This window comes from Accipiter gentilis, chromosome 24 (assembly GCF_929443795.1).
Source record: "Accipiter gentilis chromosome 24, bAccGen1.1, whole genome shotgun sequence".
In the NCBI taxonomy this organism is placed as follows: Eukaryota; Metazoa; Chordata; class Aves; order Accipitriformes; family Accipitridae; genus Astur; species Astur gentilis.
The window spans coordinates 16,585,457-16,607,501 of NC_064903.1; the positions used below are offsets into that span (position 1 = coordinate 16,585,457).

The 22,045-nt window shown below is 38.1% G+C and overlaps 1 protein-coding gene across 1 annotated transcript; it reads left to right on the forward strand.

The window, feature by feature from the left end:
- Positions 1–6,125: 6,125 nt before the first annotated feature.
- HTATSF1 (HIV-1 Tat specific factor 1) lies at positions 6,126–21,950 on the forward strand. Its single transcript, XM_049827904.1, has 9 exons — positions 6,126–6,390; positions 10,240–10,444; positions 10,771–10,818; positions 12,006–12,160; positions 13,215–13,378; positions 15,000–15,099; positions 16,215–16,304; positions 16,800–16,937; positions 17,341–21,950. The coding sequence occupies exons 1-9, from the start codon at positions 6,223–6,225 to the stop codon at positions 17,623–17,625; spliced, it is 1,353 nt and encodes a 450-aa protein (XP_049683861.1). The 5' UTR covers positions 6,126–6,222; the 3' UTR covers positions 17,626–21,950.
- Positions 21,951–22,045: the final 95 nt, after the last annotated feature.

The following is a 22,045-nucleotide window of genomic DNA, read 5'->3' on the forward strand; positions in this document are numbered from 1 at the left end:
TGTCCTGAAAGTTAAAAATTGTTAAACACATCAGAAAGCATGCTACAGTGAAAGAAAGCTAAGGTTTGTAGTACAGTGTAGGAAAAACAAAGCATTATGGGCCAGATCCACACTAGCCTTTGCTCTGTCAGTGACTTACTTTGAAACTCTGGGTGAGAGCTGACTGCTGTGTAAAGAGATGCTCCTCTCAGTTCCTAAGGAAGTCAAGGGAACCAACAGGTGATCATCTCTCTTAAAAAGCTATAATCATCTTGAAACACACTTGTAGAAGTTTTTGCGATCTATCAACAGTGCAGAGTTCTTTATTATAGTGATTTAACATCAAGAATTTGGGGTGGATCTATATTAGAGTTCTGGTTTGGATTTACAGGGCACTTTTGAAGTGAACTGCTCAAATGCCCACTCTTGCCTTACTCCGCTCCTGCACTCTGTCTCCCAGAGTCGTCTTCAATGCACAACCTGGATTTCTCTCAGATGAAACTGTGAGTCCTGCCCATGGAACCAGACTAGAGCTAATCTGAAGTAAAGCCCCCAAAGGTGTACGGGGGGGGGGTCAGACTAACCATTTACCTCCACAGATCTACTCCTGCTGTAGTGTACGTGGTCTTATCTCAGTGGTCTGCACATTTTCAAGCATGCTGGGAGAGCTGGATTTTTCTACTGCACTCATTTTCTATTCTTGACGTTATTCAAGTAGTATCCCTTTTCAATATTAGGATAGACTGTCTTTATGAGATAGGCCTTCTAATCTCAAATCCACTGATTTTATAACTTTGCATACAGAGGCAAGCCAGTGACAGCCTATCATGGGCAGCCTGTGCATCCCTAAAAAGCTCAGCAGCACTGCTGGCAGAGACTGTCTTCCCATAAAGAAATACAGGAGGCAAGTCTTCCTACCCCACATTACAAAAATGTTGAATGACACTTATTTTTATGAATTTCGTGCACCCTGAACCAGAATTTTATATTGTGGGAATTGGTGATAAAAAAACATAATAGATTTTCCATTGCTTAAACCAAGGGACTTCTATTTCAAAAAAGAATTTGTGCATTAAAAGTACAGAAGAGAGGCTGCAACTATATAAATTAAACAAAATAGTGCTGTCAGTCACAGAAGTTTGAATTTTAACTAACCCTTGAAGATACAACACCTCTCCAGCTACACAGAGCCCATAACAACACATGGATGGAAACCCATCCATCCATGTACCATTATTTGAGTTCATTAAAAGATGCAGAAAATCTATTTGCAGTCTCTCTCTGTTGACTGCCCTAATCAGAATAATAAAACCAAACTATAAATCCCAAGGGCATTGGAATACAATCTCTGTCGTCATCTTAAACCAGTTTAATGATAGGCCATTTTAATCCCATCAGGCCTGGCCTTATTTTACTGCAGTCTTCATGTTACATGCTGCAAGGCTATAAGCACTAATTTTCAAATGGATTCTCCCTTTTATTGTACCAATTGTACAGCAGGATAGAACCACTGAAATAAATGGAAATATAACAGCACAGAAATACAATTTATGGCAAAGCAGACCTTATTTTACTCTCTTTGTCTTAATGTAACACATTCCCTGGTAGTGAGCTATGTACAAATATAACAAACATATTGCACTGATGTTTTCCCCTTCTCTTTTTTCTTAATGGATCTGCAGGGTGAGACTGAAATAAATTACTAAGCCTACACACTTACGAGTCTACTTTTATCTTCCTGGATCTTACTATAGGGAATTCTAAACAAAAGAAAAATCGACTAACATTGCAGCTTCTTACATCATTCTTTATTGTAGCTGATTAAAGCTTTTGGAAAACATATCTGCCACATGTTCCTGGACTTCACAATTTATCTCTGTTGGAGACCATATTTCCCACTGCAAAATCCTTGGCTACACCTCAGAGTAGCCCTTAAAAACCAGTTTCCTAATTCACCATTTTCCTTGCTTTGCATGCAGCTGCTTTTTGCTTGTGTAACTACTCCTTTCACTGGATGATCTATCTATTGCTAATATATCCTGTTACAAAATTGATGTTTTTACTATATGCTGCACATGTTTTTGTTAAAGACTGGTAATATTTCAAGCCATAATTTAAATATTCTGTGTACTTTATGGTTTTATAATTCTGTACTTTCAAATCTTCATGACGTGTTGTATTGGAGTGATATATTGGTCAACATTTATTTTTATCTAAACAATCTGGTATTATTCATTCCATCTATTCCCCCAATATAATTATCCATAAAATGTCTCCACATTACCATAACTGGATTTAGGGGAAAAGGGTTGTTTCCTTTGCAATCTTTTCTGTGTTCCAAAAACCAGTTCTTTCACCCCTAGGTCTTACAAGTGTAATTCTATCAGAATAATGTCTATTTATAGAAATATTGAATGTTATTTAGCAAAGAGCTGGCATAAATAATTAGGGGTTTACTATTTATATCCACAATGAAAGAATAGGTAGAAACAAGGCACAAAATACTGAAAGGCAAGACTGCATCAAAGGTCTTATTCATGTGGAATCTTATTAAGTAAATACGATTTCTAGGATGTACTTTTTTAATAGTTTGTTTTGTGAACAAGATGTACACATTAACAGCTTTAATACATATAAATGTAACAACTAATGTTTGCATTAGCAACAGGTTTAGTATTGGCACTCTAATTTGTGCTGTCACTATGAGATGCTGGTTTAAAAAAAAATTCCACAAAAATGAACAAAACCATGTCAAAGCACGGATATAGTGTAACAGACTGCGTCTCCAGCAAATGACACAGAATATTAAAGTCAGTTATGAAATTATAGCCATTTTAAAGCTCACTGTTCTGTTTTCATAGAAAGTATCATTTTATTTTACATAGTTAAATATGGGCTGCCCACTGACACTCATGTTTTTCTGCTAAGAATATTACAATTAAAGAATAAGCTAAAGTTACACACAGCTACGGAACTTACACATCTCACTCAGTGGTACTTAAAAAAATAAATACAGGCTCTAATCAGCATTTAGTTATGGGCTCTGCCACAGATGGTCCCCTCAGTGCAAGGTGAACTGTTTTGTGGAATTTCCTTCGTCAGCATATAAAAGGATATTGAAATTTTAGCACATCTGGATCTGGTCTTGTCATTTTTCGCACCGTGAAGACTCCTCTTCACTCTCACTAGTCAGTGTAACAGCTACAGGCTCCAGCACCATGGTAAACCCAAAGAGGAGTAATCTCTCTGTGCTTAATCACTAGTTACTGCCTCCTTGATGTAAAATAACAAAGCATCTTAAGAAAAGAGTGTTAACTCTTTACCTAATTAAGTATTAGTTAGTTAATTGCTGGTTCCCCTCTATACAGACAGCAAAACACCACTTTACGAAAACCAAGATTTCGGTACTTTTAGGAGGTTGTATCTCTAGACCAACAATCAGCTCTGATGAACCAAGATTGCCTTTTATCACACAGAAGAGTCAGACACAGATACAAAACCATCATGCTAATGCCTCCTTTTGATATTTACTTTGAGATATTTTGTCAGGATTTAAATTCTTGACAGCATAGACTAACATGAGCTGTGTAACACTCAAGCTCTTCGCACCGTCCCCCAAACATGCAGCTTGCAGCAGCAGTGCTTGTGCAGCCATGAGTTACATCGTTTCAAGGACGTGATTGAGAGGAAAGCTGTCTTGACCCCCAAAATGATGAATTTCCAGCTGAATCAGCTCCCTGAGCTGGCTCACTGGGCTGTCTTTACTGTAGTGGAAGAGAACAGATGGTGGCAACACGGTAAGAAGCAGTGCTGCAGTAGCTGCCATCACGCATACTGTTATCTGCTGAATGTGTGAGGGAATTTGAGGTAGTTTGTCCTCTTAGCACATTACATTAAAGTGTGCAGACCAGATTTACCATGCACTAACCCTGCTGCACACAAGCATGCTCTCACTTCCATCAGATTGAGATTAAATCTGGATCTCCTACTCGCCAGGACAGTGTCCCAATTACTTGCTGTAGGCAGATCTGCACACTAGGGAAATCTGTACTGTGTAGGCTCAGACTTCACTACATTTACTCAGGTTATGAATGTAAAAAACTCTGCCAAAATCAAATAAGCACTTTAAGACTTAAATTGTATCGTTCTTACAATGTTTAAGGCTATGATTATCTTACTTCCAAACATATATCCAATTCCAATTTTTATAAGTAAGCGCAGTTTATGTTAAGCCTCTCATGCTCCTCACCAAAACCCAACCTATTTGAGAGCTAATACAAATGTCTCCTAAGCTGCCAGTTCATAAGTGATCACAAAACAATCTTTGGACAACTATTGTAATAGCCCTGCCAAGAGAAAATTCTTGAAGCATGAAAGATGTCATTAACTAGGCTGGATGTTCTTTGCGTAACAGCCAAAGGTTGCTAGAAGTCTATATTTATATCCTCAGCAATTTCATCTGACTGGCTGGTCAGACAGTTAGCTGATGTTGGCTTCTCCCTACAGAGCTTCACAAGCTCAGGATTGTGTCTTTGATTTTAATATCATTCCAGTCTGTATGACAGTAGAGATATATTTGTTCCTGGAATACTCATTTCCAGAAAACTTCTGTACTGAGTATCATTTTCATTTCTGAGTGGAAAGATTGCTTTGCCACTGGCAACCAGCCACTGCCAGCTTCGATGGGGCTATTCAGCTAAATTTTATTTAAAACATGTGCACTGTTTTAATACCTGGGGTTTATAGCTCTAAGTTAAATTTTGCAAAACCTAAAGAGTGTTCTTCTTCATCCTCTAAATAAAAATACTTCGAAATACATACTTGAACAATCAAATTTGGTTTTGATGTAATGCTATCTGGATTACACCGTGAAAACCACTAGATGGCACTGAATGAAGGTCTTTTAAAAGAACTGACTCGAATAAAAAAAAAATTATTTAAAATATTTAAGTACCCACAGATAGAGTACTATACTGATTAATAACTATCTGCAGACTTCATTAATGCAAACCAATTAAAAAATGTGAAGATAAGCCTCATAGCTTGCATTGTACCAACCTATCAACCCTTTCTGAAGGGAGTGCAACAGCTGTAGCTGGACACCCGCAGCCTGTCACACCCCTACCCTGTAGAAAGCAGATACTTGTGCTGCCCGGGTAGACTGGAACAGCAGCCTTTTCTCCCCAGGAGGCTCAATCGTTCAAACCATTTGCACCAGAAACCTGTGCCAAAGGAGGAGCAAGAACCCATGTGATTTTTTTGATATTTAGTAAGCCATTTTCGTCTCACCTACCTCTTTTTGGTTTTGTCTTTGCCTCTAGTAGGATACGAAAACAGACTTTGTGTCAGTGACAGATGATGGCTACCTAGTGGCACCGCACCACAACTGACAGCAGCAACTTGACAGTTCAGTGCTGTCCAAGGCACAATAGGGTAAAGTACTGCAGGAGGAAGTACTTCCAGTGCTTCATGCCCCTTAGCAGGCTTTTATTTTATCATATAACTGCAACAGTCTCCATGCAAGGCCCATCTAGGCACAGCTCCTGGCCCACAGCAGGCCCAAAAGGGTCTTCAAGCCTAGGGCCTCAGGGCCAAGCCGCCCTCATCCCAAGGCCCTGCCGGCGTTGAAACAGAGCTGCAGCCTAAAGGAAAGGAGCAAGGCCGGTCTGGAGCAGCGAGGAGAGCGACTGCCTTTGTCTCAGGCCGGCCCGAGCCCCGGCGGCCTCAAGCTGCGCCATCACTGCAGGCCTCAGCCCGCCCAGAGGCGGGAAAACAGGCCCCGCCCCCTGCCCCGCGGCCCCAAGCGCCCAGCCCTCTCCAGGAAGAGGCCTCCCTCCTTCCCATTGGCTTCGCCGCTCTCCACGTGATCAGCCAGCAGGCGGCTCAGTGGCTGCGGCGTGAATAGGGCCGGGAGGTGGGGAAAAAAAAAAAACCAACCCGTACGCGACCGAGGGGGTCACTTCCGCTCCTGCGCGCTGCGGGGCTCTGGGTCGGTCACCGGCCGCGTGAGGGGGAGAGGGTCCGCGCGCGCGCCCGCCCGCCCGCCCGCCGCTCCCGGCTGCGCGTGCCCGCGCGCTGCCCGGCTCCGCCGCTGAGAGGAGAGGGGCGGGGCGGGGCGAGCGGGCGCCTCAGGCGGCGGCGGCGGCGGCGGCGGCGGCGGCGTGGTGGTGGTGGTGGGTGCCTAGGCCCGGTGCGGGCGTCTCCCCCACCCCACCCCGCCCAGGCCCGCTCGAACGGGCCAGGATGAGCGGTGAGGACGGGAACGAGGAGTTCTACCGGCAGCTGCAGCTCCAACAGCAGTACGAGGCCGAGCCCGGCGGTGAGGGCGAGTCCGACCCCTTCACCTACGTGGACCCGGCCGATGGGGCCGCCTACGAGTGGGACCGGGAGAAGAAGGCCTGGTTCCCCAAGGTGGGTGCGGGGCGGGCCTCGGCGCTACCTGACGGCGGGCGGCCGGCCGGCCGGGCCCGCCCGGTGTCCCCTTTCCCGTTGTGAGGAGCGGCCTCCTCGCCTGGCCGCGGCCCTCCGTGGGGGAGCCTCGGGGGGCGGCTCTTTTCCCCCGTGGCGTGCCGAAGTTTCCCCGAGGAAGGGTGAGAACGAAGAGCAGTTGGTGTTGGGCCTCTTCGCCACGGAGGTGTCTGGCTTGTCTGGATTCGGCCAAATAGATGTCTGCTGCGAAGTCTCTGTAGTACTGAAACGCTCTTTTTTACAGGCGAAACCACGGCAGCTGGCGTTGTCTCCATCTGTAACCTTACCGGCTGCTTTCCGCTCTTTTGTTGCGAAGAGCTGTAGGTTGGCTTTTCTCCTTGGCTGTGAATCTCTAGAACTGCTCGGGCCTGGCATGAAGTCACGGTTGTATTTGTGGATCTTAACGAATCGGTGCTGCCTCTGACATGTTTAGGTGTCTTTATCACAGTCGCTGTGTGTTGTCTTTCTGTTGGCAGTGAAGAAGTGATCTAGTCTGTTAAGAGGTCTAGATGAAAATGGAGTAGTATATCCTTCTTTTACTGTTATTGGAAAACGACGCATGTGTAAAGGTGTTTTGTTTCCTCTCCTTAGATCTTGGAAGCGCACTTGAAAATTAAATGTATTGACTTAGAGGCATTCCACAGAATGGATTACAGTTTTTCACCTAGGCTTTTTTTATTAAATACTTCAAGTATAAAAAATGAATTTGCTATAACAACATGGCTCTTCAAGGTGAGAGAGGACATAGTTTTAATGTGTTGAGCCAATTACTGATCTGCAAGTGAAATAGTAGTTTTGTTGCTATAGAGCAGTGAATGAGGGCAATTACTTAATTTAGAAGTATTTAGACTTTTTTGTAGCATATGCTTGATAAATGTAATGTGCCAGTTCTTATTTCTGACTCTGAATTCATTGCAATTCAGAGAATCTGAGTGAGAATGAAGCCTGTAGTGCCAAGTTTATATGCGTGTAAACCTAGTAAAGTGTCCATGTAGCAGATGGCTTACAGAGGGGTGAAAACATGTGAAAAATCCAGAGTCACAAAGTGGAGCAGTGGAGAACTGAGTATCCCTGGCTCCCTGTGGAGTGCTATATCTAGTAAGCACAGTAACTTTTAACGGGGTTCTTGTTTTTTCTCACTGTTCCTTCCCCTCTTTCTCACCTCTTTTTTTAAATTTACCTCTGCTTCTCAGGAGCATTGGTCTTTCCTAAATGCCTTTCTTATCTCAAATTTCTGTGTTGGAGAGGAGATAACATTAAGGGTTGGACAGATTAGACAGGAACAGCAAAGTTCATTAGTAAATATTATGTATAGTAGAAGTTTGTAAAGAATCATTGTGGAGCACTATGTGTCATGGATGGGTCACCATGCTAGATACCATAATATCTCGGGTTACTTCATTTTGCTGATGATTATTCAACAGAATGTTGTATCAAAATAGATTTAAGAGACCACAGGAGCCAGAAGTTGTAGTTCTTTCTCCACTCCATGAGCAGTAATAAAATTTCTTATCTCTGTTCTCTGACAAAAGATTAAAATATTCTGACTGGTCTAAGTAATTGTCATCTACAGACTAGTATTGCACTGCTACTCTACTTTGGGAATAGAGTGTGTGCTGAACTTCTACTAAAGCATATTTCAAAGCAGTGGGAAAAGTTAATGATATTAACTGTCAACATACCTTAGAAAAAATTGGAGACAGTCAAATATTTAATTAAAGTCATTGCAACCTTGTGGATTATTTAATGATTTTTATTTCCATGGTAGTATGTTGATGGATACCAACTTTTTGTAGTCCTTCACAGACATAGCACAAAATCGCATGTTGAATTCATCTGCCTTCCTTTATCACTTGCTATGAAAAAACAGATGGATGTCTTCTGTAAGCATAGGGTTTCTGTTCTTCATTTGGTTAATCTATTCCTTTCCATTTCAGTGTGACCAGTAGTTAATTACATGCTAGCATGTCTGAAGTATTGTATTTCTTTTCCTATAAGCTTCCTTGCCTCAAACTGTACAACTGTCTGGGTATGGAGGTAGAACTGATCTCTTTCTGTGATGTTCTCCACCAGAACTGAATTGAAGCCCCAAGTAAAAAATTCTGTGAGTGCTTGTTTTCCATGCAGGCATGGTATGAGATAAGTTCCAATGAAAGCCTTTATACTTGTATAAATTCCTTTATGCTTGCAAAAACACATTTTAAATTGGAGTAGTTGTAATGGTATATATGGTAGGATGATAGCATATTAGGGAAAAAAAGTCTCTGTTATTGACTGACAAAATTTCACATTCTGTGGTAGGTAATTTGCTAAGAATAAAATTAGATTTACATGAGAATGTGGTTCCCCCTGAAGTTGAAAAATAATACTGCTGCAGGAAGGTGGCTAGTTGTTGCAGGTTTAATCACTGAATTATCAGTACGTTCTCTGATGAAGAAGAGTAATATTGTTCACCAGAAAGTTTAAAAGCTTCTTTATTCCCTGGATTTCATCAACTGTAAAACTAAGGATTTGATAAGATTGCTAGTGTCAAATATAATGAACCTGATTAGAACAGAGTCTCCTTTTCTTCGCTAAAGGTGGTTGTAGTCTTCCTTTCTCTTGACATTGTGTTATGTCATGTCTGTAAGAGCAGCCACTTACATTCCTGATTGAGGTGTGTTGCAGATCTTGTTTAGTGTAGGAGCTATTTCGTGCTAAACTTTGAAGTTATATGGGGTTCCACAGCATCTTGTGTTATTCATAAGCCTGTTGTTGTCAATTCTGCATTTTGATTTGTCATAATAAAAGGTTAGAGTTGAAACATCAAGCTTCCAATCATTAAGAAAGATATGAGATTGCATTATTATCATTGGCACTTACTACTGTCTGTTGTGCTGCTCTCTTACAATAGCTTAATGACATTAAGTTTTGTACCCTTTTGAATACTGATGAAGCAAGTGCAGCACAGGTCAGAGATAAAATTTTCAAAGGTTAAGGCATAGTTTTGGAAATAATTTCGGAGTGTGTAATTTCAGAAAATACTTCATAGTGCAGTGATTCTAGCAAAATCAGCTATGATGTATTATCTCTTTGCGTGTTATTGCTAGTGGCTGTTATTAAAATTCACCTGGCTAGAAATACTGGGTGTAATTTATAGTTGGGGTTTTTTTGTTTTGGTCTCTAAAAGATAGTAGCCAATCTTATATTTTACCCAAATATAGTCTCTCTCTAGGAAAGAGCAAGCTAATTATTTATCTATTAGTAGGATATAAAGTAGAGTGTACGGCCTTATTTATAAACAGTGTGCTAAGATACATCTCTGTCTAAGTGCAATATTTATTGTCTATCAACACAAATATATGTCATCTCTGAAAACGTTTCTGTGAAAAGGCAGATGCCTACAAATGTCAGCCATTTACCATCTGTGGATAAGTTGTTGGCTTACCTTCAGTGTCACTTTATCTCTTCAACACAGTCAGGAGCGCTTAGTTTCTGTACTTCAGGGAAACCCAATTTATGTGGAAAGCAGAAAGCTTTGCTTGAAAAAAAGCAGAACTTGTGGAAAGTTTGTTTAAAAACTTCTTGTGCTGTATGGAATTAGTATGTTAATATAGTCAGGTAATGTCTGAACTGATCATTCTTGTTGTGCGTATGGCTTTTAAAACTGTTTTTCAATCATCTTTGTAAATAGTGTTATTTTCTGTGTTGCTGGATTAGAAAATGACCATCATCTAGCTAACATTAGAACACTTTCAAACCTGAATTTGTAGTTCCCAAAATCTTGAATTAATTTTCCTAATTTCCTTTCAGATAACAGAAGATTTCCTGGCAACGTATCATGCCAACTATGGCTTCCATGCAGATGATACAGACAGTTCATCTGCTTCTGGCACAGCAACTGAAAGTAAGCAACCAGTAAGTTCTAAGACATCAGGAACACAACCATCAGCAAATGAGAAAGGACCACAACAAACAGATCCAAAACAAAAAGCGGAGAAACGGAAGCTTGAGCCAGGTAAGTGACAAAGGGTTTCCCTCTGTGTAGGCTGCAACCTCTATAGTACTGAGTGGAAACTGGCAATTGTTCAATGTTACCTACCATGTACAGCAAAGGTATGGGTTGTTCTGAAAATTGCCGGAATGGTTTTAAAATTGTATGGTACTTCATAGGTATCCTCCTAAGTCCATATACAAGGTGGAAAAAAAGGCAAATTAAGGCATGTTCAGAGCTTTTTCCCGTGAGCAAGCAAAAATTCTTAGAAATCTGATGGAATGTGAACATCAGTGTATGTTCCCATGTTTAATATATTGGCATAACTGCATTAAAACTCTTGTTTTTAGGATGGTTTCATGTTGAAGAAGACAGAAACACGAATGTTTATGTGACTGGTAAGTGATACCATTTATTTATCTACTTTGAGCTGAAGATGGTAAAAGAAACATGTGCGTCTTGCTGACTTCGAATATTATCTATTCAGTCTGCCACCTGCAAGCTGCTTAACGGTATGTTCCTGACTGCATAATGTCTTTCTGACCTTTAAATTGCAGATGTGGAAAAGTAACATAAGGGGCATATTCCATGCTTTTATGTTTTAAATGTGATATTCTGTGAGCTGTCAGCCAAGTCACTGTTGTTTTTTTAAGTAAGCTACAGCCAAGAAAAACAATTTCTGCGAGCTCCTAAGGAATAGGATACTGAGAACAAGTTTATAATAAGATCGTGCATTGACTATACACATCACTTAATAGTTTAATCTTCAATTTTTATTTGATTTTATAAATACATAATTAAATTCTTAGATAAGAAAGAGAGGAAACAGTAAGTACAAAACAAAAAGCTGGGAATAGAATGAGCAAGTAATAGGGAAGCTCAAATGAAACTATCTCTGCATTTATTATGGTATTTCTCTACCCGTTTTGGATGTTGGGGTGTTATCTTTAGGTGCATATACAAAGGTACATTTAGTGGTTCTGAGCAGTGACAAATGCACACACTTGAATTCTCAAAAATCTTCATCCAGGCCAAACTAGCATGGAACATTCACATAACTTTCTCCTCCATTTTGTTGGTTTTTTTTTCTTGTCCTCAATTTGAAGTTCAGACTTTAAAAACTCCATACGTTATCAGTTGCTTTTTTTTGTCAAATTTGTGGGTGGAGAGATAGTTGCCTGTTTATATGTTGGGGTTTTTTTTGTCTCAGATCCCTAGAGGTGCAGTGGCACTTAAAACTTCAGCAGGGTGGTTACATCTGCATAGGCCATTGTGTCCACTGCAATGTCGGTATCACGTGTAGCACTAAAGCTCTAGGTCTGCATATTAGGGAGTGCAAAGATGTTGCTGTATGTTACACCTATTAAAAAGCAAAAAGGATTTTCAAAATATTGTTATGAAGTAAAGTTTAAAAGGAAGTATCAAAAATATTGGTCCCAAGGGCAGTGGTTTGTTATGATGTATGTAAAATTTCATCCTTAAGTTTGATATCTTTCATTTAAAGAAATACTGTGGGTTTTTTGTTCTAATGAGGTTAAAAAAAATTTGAACATACTTAAGCCTTCTGTTTTAATTTATTTTGCAGGTTTACCTCCAGACATTACAAAAGATGAATTTATACAAGTCATGTCAAAATGTGGTATCATTATGCGAGATCCTCAGACAGAAGAACACAAAATCAAACTGTATAAAGATAAGGAAGGAAATCTTAAAGGAGATGGTCTCTGTTGCTATCTAAAGGTCAGTGGTGCACTGAAACACAGTTTTCCTTCCCACTGAAGATACTTGTGGCCACTGTTTTCAGAATCCTATTCAGAAGATTATTGAAATATCTAAAGTATAACTTAGAATTTAGGTGTCTGTTTTAAAGATTTATTCCAGAAACACCCCCTTACCTGCTTGTGCACCTCATTTGGTTCCTCTTATCCACCTCCACCCTCAGCCTGAAAATGTCCATAATACCTTGGTGAACATGTCTCTACATGTTCCTTTCTGTCTTGGCTGCCAGTGATTATGGGGTAAAATGGGGGACCTCTTCACCTTTTCTTTGAAAATATGCCACAGTGTGGCCAAGAATAGAAAAATAATGAGATGGGAAGGAACATACTGTAGTTCTGTATTTCCAGCTTTTAGTTGAGAACTGGTTAGGTTCAGAACTGTTCTTGTCTTCTATATTAACCTATAAAAATTCAGGCTGCAGTACTGTTTCCTTCATGTGTTTCACTTGTGAATCATTTGCAAAGTTAGTGCTTGCAAGTGCAATCTGCTTTAATTCTGCAAGAAGCGCCAGGCAGTACTAAATCAACTGCTTTGTAGTCTATACTAGTTTTGTAATTTAGGTAGTTAGGGCTGTTTAGTGCAAAAGTATACAGTCTCCGCTCTTAAGGACTTTTAGGAAAATGTTAAAAATTGCTTAAGAGCCTCAACATCTGCTGTTCTTGGAAAAGTGATACAAGCTTTATAGAAAACTAGCCCCCTGAATTTTTTTGATTCTTGCTTTTAAATTCATCAGCTTGATTGACCATTGCGGATTAGTTTCTATGACATACTTGAATGAATTGTATGCCGCTGCTTTTTGGGAGCATTAATCTGCAATAACAGTGGTGAAGAAATACTGGGTTTTGATTAAGAAAGCATTGCCAGCTGTGTGTCAAGAGACTTGGAAGAGATATGGCATTATGGTTTTCTGTGAAGGGAATTGATTCTTAGCACAATATTCTTAATTAAATGTTATTGGAATGATTTGACTGTACCATGTGCTTTAAAGCTTGTGCTCTGTTTTATCTTCAAATAGAGAGAATCAGTTCAACTTGCATTGAGACTTCTGGATGAGGCAGAAATTAGAGGCTATAAATTGCATGTTGAAGTTGCAAAGTTTCAACTGAAGGGGGAGTATGATGCAAGCAAGAAGAAGAAGAAATGTAAAGACTACAAGAAGAAGTTGTCTCAACAGCAGAAGTTTGTATTTTTTATTTCAGTAAAATATTGTTTGAATTCTGAGTGCTATTAGTAAAGCACTGCTTTCTTTCAAATGCAATTCTAAGAGTTATGCAAAAATTGAAGTCTTACCTGACAGTGAAATAGCTTAAATAATACACATTTGAAGGGGAAGAACCCCTAAATTAAATGTTGACATAATGAACTTCTTTGCAATTGACACATTAAAATAATACATAGGGAACCAAGGTCCTTTCAGATATAGCAGAAAATATTACAACTCTGGGGAGATGAAAGAATTTTTTTATTATTTTTTTTTCTTTCTCAGTGTGTGAGAGTGTGCAAGTCCTGTCATGATAGCTAGGCTTACTTTTATAAGGTAATAACACTCTGGCTGTCCACATGTTGTTTGTACCATACTTCGCTAGTTGCAAAGGGCAAGAGATGCTAGCTTCCGTAGGACCAAATACTAAAATATCTCTGTAGATTCCCCCAGACATCTCTCTCTGGTATAAAATATACTAGATTCATTGTTTTTGTCACTTAAAAATTGTTTTTTTGCATTTTGGAACCAGGAAGATGCAGATTAAAGAAGAAAGAAGTTTGAGTATATAGGACTTAATATTTTCATGGAAGCAGCATTCCACTAAACATTTTAAATAGTAATGCAGAGGGAACAAAGGCTACTTGATATCTTATCAGTTACAAACAAAAGTAGCTTGAAATGTATCAGCATCAAAGATACAGTGCCAGTTCTTTCTGTAAGAAATCTCCAGTGTGGAGAGAGAAGTATGAAAGTAATGAAATTGCATTTGACAGCAATTTCTGTGAATAAACTGACCTCGGTGTTCCTTTTGAGTTGAAGAGCATAATTTACTTGCAAAACTACCTCCATTGGAAATCCAAGTTTTCTTCAGTTAAAGTAGCAGGTACAATAAGGAACTTAAACAAGGTTCCCCCCCTCCCCCAAAATACAAGATTTTGAGATTTTACAGTGTAAGTGAATGTGTTCTTTTTTGGTAGTAGGATATGAAGTAGGCATTTCTATGAGAAGTAACATTTTTCGTGAGAAGGCAAAGTCATTAGAACAGATGCCCTGAGTTACATTGCTATGTTGTGGCAGTGGCTCTGTACACTGTGGAACAAAATACATCTTGCAGCAGTGCTTGTGTAAGACTTAAGGTGTTCTTGCATGCTTGTTTAAATAAAGCGGTTAAATTTAACCAAAGGGAATAGTGGATCTCCTTTTTTTACAAAACAAGTTAGGAAAAAATGGCAAAATATTGACATTTTTATTATACTTGGCAGCAGCTGGTTCCTGTGTCTGAGCTGATATTAGGAAGGAATTAAAACTTAAAGATTAATTTTTCAGTGTTTAAGAAAATGCTTTGATTTTAAAAATAATTTATATTCCCTCTGAGCATTTAAGTACCTTAAAACATCAACTGCTTTGTAGAAGAAGTGGTAAAACTGGGTGATGATTGCATTTTTTAGAAGAATAACTTAACTCTTTGTGTCAAAATACGTGTTTTAGTTGATGGATTGCAAGAAATGCCGAATTAATGATTTTTTTTCAACAAATACTTGTAGAAACTGAAGAGAGCCGCAACAATATCTTCTTACTGTTGCTTCATTTCATTAGACAGCTGGATTGGAGGCCTGAGAAGAAGGATGGCGCAACTCGAATGCGACATGAGCGCATCGTTATTATCAGGAATATGTTTCACCCAAAGGACTTTGAGGTAGGAAGGTGCAGTTTGCTACTGTAGATTGCGCTATTACAGTTAACATTGTCCGAACTTTCTGCAATAAGAATTTTAGCAAAATTCTAAGACGATGACAGCAAAATTAAATTTACTCTCTGGGCAGGGCTTTTTCCTGTGCCAAGCATCTGCTTAAAATTCATTCCTCTATTTCTAAAAAGCAAGAAAGATGTTGGTAAAAATGTATTTTTCAAATTGGCCTTTTTCACTGTGTGTATCCTGAAAGTATCCCTTTTTGGAATGAAAGGAGGAGTAAACTAATGTCATGGTTTAACCCCAGCCAGCAACTAAGCACCACAGAGCCTCTTGCTCACTCCCTGCCCCCCGCCCCCCCCCCCCCCCCCCCCCGCCCCCGTGGGATGGGGGAGAAAATCGGGAAAAGAAGCAAAACCCATGGGTTGAGATAAGAACAGTTTAATAGAACAGAAAAGAAGAAACAAATAATGACAATGATAACACTAATAAAATGACAACAGCAATAATAAAAGGATTGGAATGTACAAACGATGCACAGTGCAATTGCTCACCACCCACCGATCGACACCCAGCTAGTTCCCGAGCGGCGATTCCCCACCCCCAGTTCCTATACTAGATGTGACGTCACATGGTATGGAATACCCCGTTGGCCAGTTTGGGTCAGCTGCCCTGACTGTGTCCTGTGCCAACTTCTTGTGCCCCTCCAGTTTTCTTGCTGGCTGGGCATGAGAAGCTGAAAAATCCTTGACTTTAGTCTAAACACTACTTGGCAACAACTGAAAACATCGGTGTTATCAACATTCTTCACATACTGAACTCAAAACATAGCACCGTACCAGCTACTAGGAAGACAGTTAACTCTATCCCAGCTGAAACCAGGATAAATAACTACGTTAGAATGGAGAAACCAGCACAAAATAGCCTTGTTAATAAGTAGTATTTATTAAATTCAGGTAAGGGCTGTCTACCAGCTTCCAAGTGGCTTTGAAAATGCAGCATAAAAACAATTTATGAACTTTTAATAGACCAGCGGTTGTGTTCCATTGGTGATTGAGCAAAAATAACACTGGGAGAAGTAAGGGCTTCTTTTTAGTTTATCCTATGTGATTGCATTGCAGGAGGATCCCTTAGTGCTAAATGAGATCAGAGAAGATCTGCGGACAGAGTGTGAAAAGTTTGGTCAAGTAAAGAAGGTTCTCATATTTGATGTAGGTATTTTTTACATGTTGTGTTGGCAGAATTAATGTAATGTGTAAGTGTGCAAAACATTCAGGATTCTTTAAATATTAGTGGAGCATTTATTTGGTTTCTTGTGTTTATTTCATAGAAACTTGACCTAGTCTTTCAGTATTTTAAAATTAACTGTTTTGGAAATTAATTTCTAAGCACCTATCTATACCAGGCTATGTGAAGACAAACTCTAACTCTTCCTGATAACTTGGATAACGTCACAAGTTTGAAAGTTTATAAGTATGTTTATTTGTAGCTAAACTAGCTGAAACGTTTGTTTTCTGTGTTCAAAAAGTCTGTTCTGTGTACCCATAGAATAAAATATGTAAACTTGCAAATTGAATTTTTCAAACACGATTGTGTATGATCAGGATGGAGCTATATCCTGATTGATTTTGTAACACAATCTAAAAGGTGTTGGAATAAAAACAGTATTTTGAAAACTATTAAATGAAAGTTGTCTTTCCTTACAGCGACACCCTGATGGCGTGGCTTCTGTGTCATTTAAAGAAGCAACAGAAGCTGATCTCTGCAAGCTAACTCTAAATGGAAGGTGGTTTGGTGGCCGTCAGCTCAGTGCTGAAACATGGGATGGTGTAACGGATTATCAGGTAGCCTTTCGTGGTCCTATTTTATCAAATATTTCTTCCAAATTGTAAATCTGTTTTAATTTGAGAAGTGCTTGGTGTTCCTATCCCCATACCCTCCCCCTGCGTGTTCATGCCCTATCTTGCTTCTCTTCAAAAACTGCTAGGATGTCTCCAAAAAATCATCCTTAATTATTGAATTTAGCAAAAAATTTAAAGAACCTGTTCGATGTTAAAAATTGTGTGTTGGAGATGTCAACTTAGAGGATTAGCCACTGGATATACAGATCATAAGTTCACAGTCCATGGGGCCTATAGACGTCTTGAGATATTACTGCAATATAAATGTTTGTATAACTTTATCTGTGTAAATATTCATTTTTTACAAGTATGACTTTTGTAATGTGTATAAACATATCTTTAATAGGTGGAGGAGACTGCAAGAGAAAGGGAAGAAAGGCTTAAAGTGTGGGGATCATTTTTAGAGGATCCTGATGCAAAGGAGCAGCAAACTACATCTGATTCAGATTCTGCAACAAGTAGCGTTAAACTGCCTGAAGGCAGACAGCCTTCAAAAGTTAATGACACATCTAAGGAGGATGTAAATGATGAAGCCCATAAGAGGGAGAATAATGGTGAGGGCATTAATGAAGACGGTGCTCCATCTACAGACAGCAGCCTTGCAGGCAGTGATGTTGAAGCAGATACATAACATCTTTAATGCTTTATGAAAGCATGGTTTTTAGGGTGATGTTTGAGTTTATCCCTTTCTTCAGGGTGACTGCAGACAATATTCATATGAATATATGCATATTAGAATGTCATCAACTGTGTGCTTTAAAGTTTTCATTAATAGCAGTATTTAATGAGGTTCTAAAAGTTTGTATTAATTGGCTGTTCAGGTAAAGTAACTCAAGTTGCCAAGAATGCAGTAAAACTCATCAGGCTTCTTTTGTTCTAACTATGCTTGTCAGTGTTTCACTATGTAAGTGTGAAATATGTTCCAACCCTTATGTTTATGTAACTATATGTAACTTAAGTAGTGCAAAGCTATTACAAGATTGGTGGATTTTACTGTTAATTTTCCTGTACTCCTTGGAACTCAGTATCCTTAAAAATTATTCTTGTCCTGAGTACTTGGCTTGTTTTATGGAACAGATGCTGTGATATGTATAAGGTGTTGCTATGCATTAAGTAGCAAATGTTAAGAGTAGTACCAAGTGGCAAACTTTAAGGAAGTGGAAAACAAATAACATTGCCATAGCCAACAAAAGGCAAACTGAGTGAAGACAGATTATTAAATCACAGCATTCGGTAAATTATTTTTTTCTTCCCCTGTTTAGATCTTCTGTTGATGCTTAGATCTTCTGTTGAGGCTGGAATTTTGTCAAGGAGACTAGAAATGCATGAGCACACACATTCTAGGCCATAATTAGATAAGACTGATCTTAACTCTTATGGTCTGTATGCAGTAGGTATGCAAAATAGGCTTTTGACTGATGTGTTGGCTTTGTTTAGTTTTTGCTTTAATATTAGAGTAAAGGTTTTTGTTTAACTTTGTTAGAATGATGAATGTGAGTTCTTGTCAACATTTTAGTTTAGCCCTACATGCTCTTCAAAATGGGGAGGATCTCACATATTTCATAAAATTTAAAGGCTTTTGGCAACTTGAACTACATCTGTTGTGCAAAAGTTAGAATACGTGAAAATGCGCTTTCAAATAATACTCTTTTGTATGAAAAAAGCCAATGCTAGCCCTCTTAGAAGTATTTCCAAAAGCAAGGATTTAGAAGACATTCTAGCTTTAGATATCTTAATAAGTGGCAGGCTTTCAAAAATAACTTTGGGGGAGATGTTCTGGGCATAGTCATTCTTAATTTAGAATCCCATTATTTTGATACCTAAGGATAGAAGAATATGGGTTTAGTCACTAAACAATTAAAATATTGGTGCTAAATTCATAGCACACTGTTCATTCGGATGGTTACTAGTGCACATTTGTAAGGAAGATTTTATGAATTTTTTTAATTCATATTGGATTGCAAGAAACCATAGATGCTAATTCTTATATTTCCATCCTGAAGTATTCAGAATACTCTGAAAATTGGTGTTTTCAAACTTTGTGGTCTGAGATTACCATCTATATTTTTTCCAGAAGCCTATATGGTACTTGTAAGTTTGGGGTTTTTTTGTTTTGTTTTGTTTTTTTTTTTAATATATAATCAATATGTATGGGTGGCTATGCCAACCAGAGCATCTAAGTTAACACTTGCCACTGTGGTTATAAATGATATCTTTTTGTGACAAAATATCTGGTCTTACAACAGAGATGATATTTGGATTCTGGGTTTAAAAAGTCTGGGGGCTCATTATAAGCTGGCATAACAAATTTCCAATTTTGAGTTGCATTACAAAGAAGAGCTGTAACTCTTGCCAGCTAAGATAATTTTCTCATCTTCACAAGTTTTTGAATTGTACACTTCAGCGAAACAGGTGTTTGAACAATTCAGGGAGTCTGAAATACTGCCTGGTTTGTAGCTACACGTAGTGGCATATTCAGATTACATCTCTGGGTTGTGTTTGTTCTGCGTAGTTATTTTTATTGGTAATAAGCACCACAAACCTTTGAGGGCTGGAAGATTTTGCATATGAAGAGTGTAATTTAGTGTGGTGGGTATTGCTTTCAGTGTTCCTCTTTTTTTTTTTCTTCCAGCTTCTAGACTCCAGGCTTTAGATCTGTTAGACTATTGTGTTTTGTTAGCTTTTATTTTTTGAGAGCCTAGTCATATAACATTCTACACAGTTAAATCACCTGTTTTACTGTGGAATTGCAACTGATATAGGGAAACTATTGACAAATATATAAACATTGTACAGTTCTATGAAGCCTTATCATGGTATCAAACATAAAAAATTAAGGTTAGTGTTAGTGTTTGAAAAAAAGACTTTGAAAAATAAAGAATCATTATATGTGCAGTAACCTTCCTCTCTCCAATTGATGTACAAATTTGATTGGCTTGCTTCAAAAGTCAAACATGATGTTAGTCTTTTCACCTTTTCCTCTAGACTTCATGCTGAAGCAGAGCACTGACAAAGACTGAGACCAAATGCTTTCCTGGCTTTCCTATTAACTAGGATTCTTACAAAAATAAAAGCTGTTTTTCCATGAAAATACGTTGTTCTGAAGTGCGGCATTACACTCAAACTGGTATTTTCCTTTTGTCTACCTCTGTTATTCCCCAGTAAAATGTAAAAATATATTTTTATAAACTATTCATTGAGTTATTGAGGCATTTAATAGTCTATGGAGAGGTTAATGCAGCTGTGACTTTCTTTTCAGCAGATTTTAATTGAGACCGAATTCTTTTGATGTTTTCCTTTTTTAAATGATGCAAATTTTTATAAATTAATCTGAACATAAATTAAATTTTTTCATGAAAGTTAAAATTCCTATTTTGAAGTATGATTATGAAAATCTTATAGTATAGAGCAGTAATGTTTAATACCAAATTTTAACAAACCTGAAGCTGAACAAGCTGAGTTGCTTTTTAAACTTACCTTTTTCTCTGACTGAGCATCATCATAAATAAATTGGTAAGAAGTTAAAACCCCAATGCAATTTTCACTATATTTGTTCTTTTAATTAAAAGTGCTTTTTCTTAGGTTCCATTCCAGTGTTCCAGTATACTGCATGTTCCTTCATCCCTAGGCTTTTGGTGAGAGGTTCATTTTAAGAAGAGCAGTCTCCTTCCCTCTGTATGTTACGAAAACAGTAACTGGCAGCAGGTTGAAACACTTTGTGGATAATCATTGTTGTTCAGTTTTGAACTAGAGAAATATCTGTTTCTACTAATTCGCTCAGTGTGACAAAATGGATGTGAAAACACTTAAATATAACAGCAGGGAAACAGTATTAACTAACTGGTACTTCAGCATAATTCGGCATAGATAATCACTTTATTAACCACGCAATACAAAATCAGTTGCTTAGCTTCAAGATATGTTGGTAGTTTGCTTTACAATCAAATGCTATTTAGTGGTTTGCTGGCAAGGTGATTGTACAGAGTTAGAAATATTCATCAGAGATTACATGGTTTGAGGAGCATGGCCAAGGTAGACATCTGGAAACAAAAAGCCCCAAAAGAAAAGGCACGTAAGTTGTAGCAGGTTCTCGAATGTTCATATACAGCTGTAAAGAGAGAATTAGTTTCATTTTGCATCAAAATGTTTATCTGTTTCTCCTGCTGACTTTTTTTAATTACTTTTTTTAATTGAATTTCAGTCGCTCGTACAACTTACATTTTGTATAAGGATTGCAATTCACTTAAAATCATTAGTATGTTAAATGCAGTGCATTTTAGCTAAAACATGTCCTAGACATTATTCAGTTAGGGTTAATCTACTTACAGTTACAAATACTTAGCTTAATTCACTTAAGAAAACTTAAAGGTATTGGATGCTTCATAGAAACCCAAACTTGCCTTTAGATTTTCCAGTGAAATCAGTATCCATACCCTGACTTCTTGAACTGATAACCTAATCAAATTCTTTAAAAAACCAAACCAAACCATACCTCTAGACTTTAATTGGATTTTAAATTCTTATTTTTATTTCTGAATTTGAGGAAACATACTGCAGTATGATAAATGAATTATGTAAGTTGTGTACTTGTGTTGATTTGACTTGTGTGTATTTTAGTGCTCATTATACAAGGCTTGAAGTCTTACTGTCAGAATACTCTGAAAGTTCTGTAAAATGTTTATAGAATTATGAAATCTTTTGCAGCAAATTGTTTTTTGCTCATTCTGTAATATGAAAGTATATTGTTAGATTAAACTTTTCAGTAAGTTGACTCGGAATTTTTCTGACAGGTTATTTTCTTTCGATAAGTTAAATTGATTGTTTTCATCTATCCTTTAGAAAACCCAACATTAAAAAAAAATAATAAATTTGAGTAATATCTAGACCTGTGACAGCATCTGAGAATCCCTTGGTTTGTCTTCAATTTTGTTTCTTAAAGGGGTTGTGTTTTATACTACCTTTTTAATAAACAAACTCGTGAACAAAACAAGTCTTTTTCTGATTAGTGTCGAGATAATGCATTTGTCTTACTTTTTTCCTCTGTAAAAGAT

Excerpts from the sequence above, each read along its gene's own strand:
- HTATSF1 (XM_049827904.1), top strand. The coding sequence starts at position 6,223 with ATGAGCGGTGAGGACGGGAACGAGGAGTTCTACCGGCAGCTGCAGCTC. Across the intron at positions 10,445-10,770 it reads GAAACGGAAGCTTGAGCCAG|GATGGTTTCATGTTGAAGAA; the intron begins GTAAGTGACAAA and ends TCTTGTTTTTAG. Across the intron at positions 13,379-14,999 it reads AAGTTGTCTCAACAGCAGAA|ACAGCTGGATTGGAGGCCTG; the intron begins GTTTGTATTTTT and ends TCATTTCATTAG.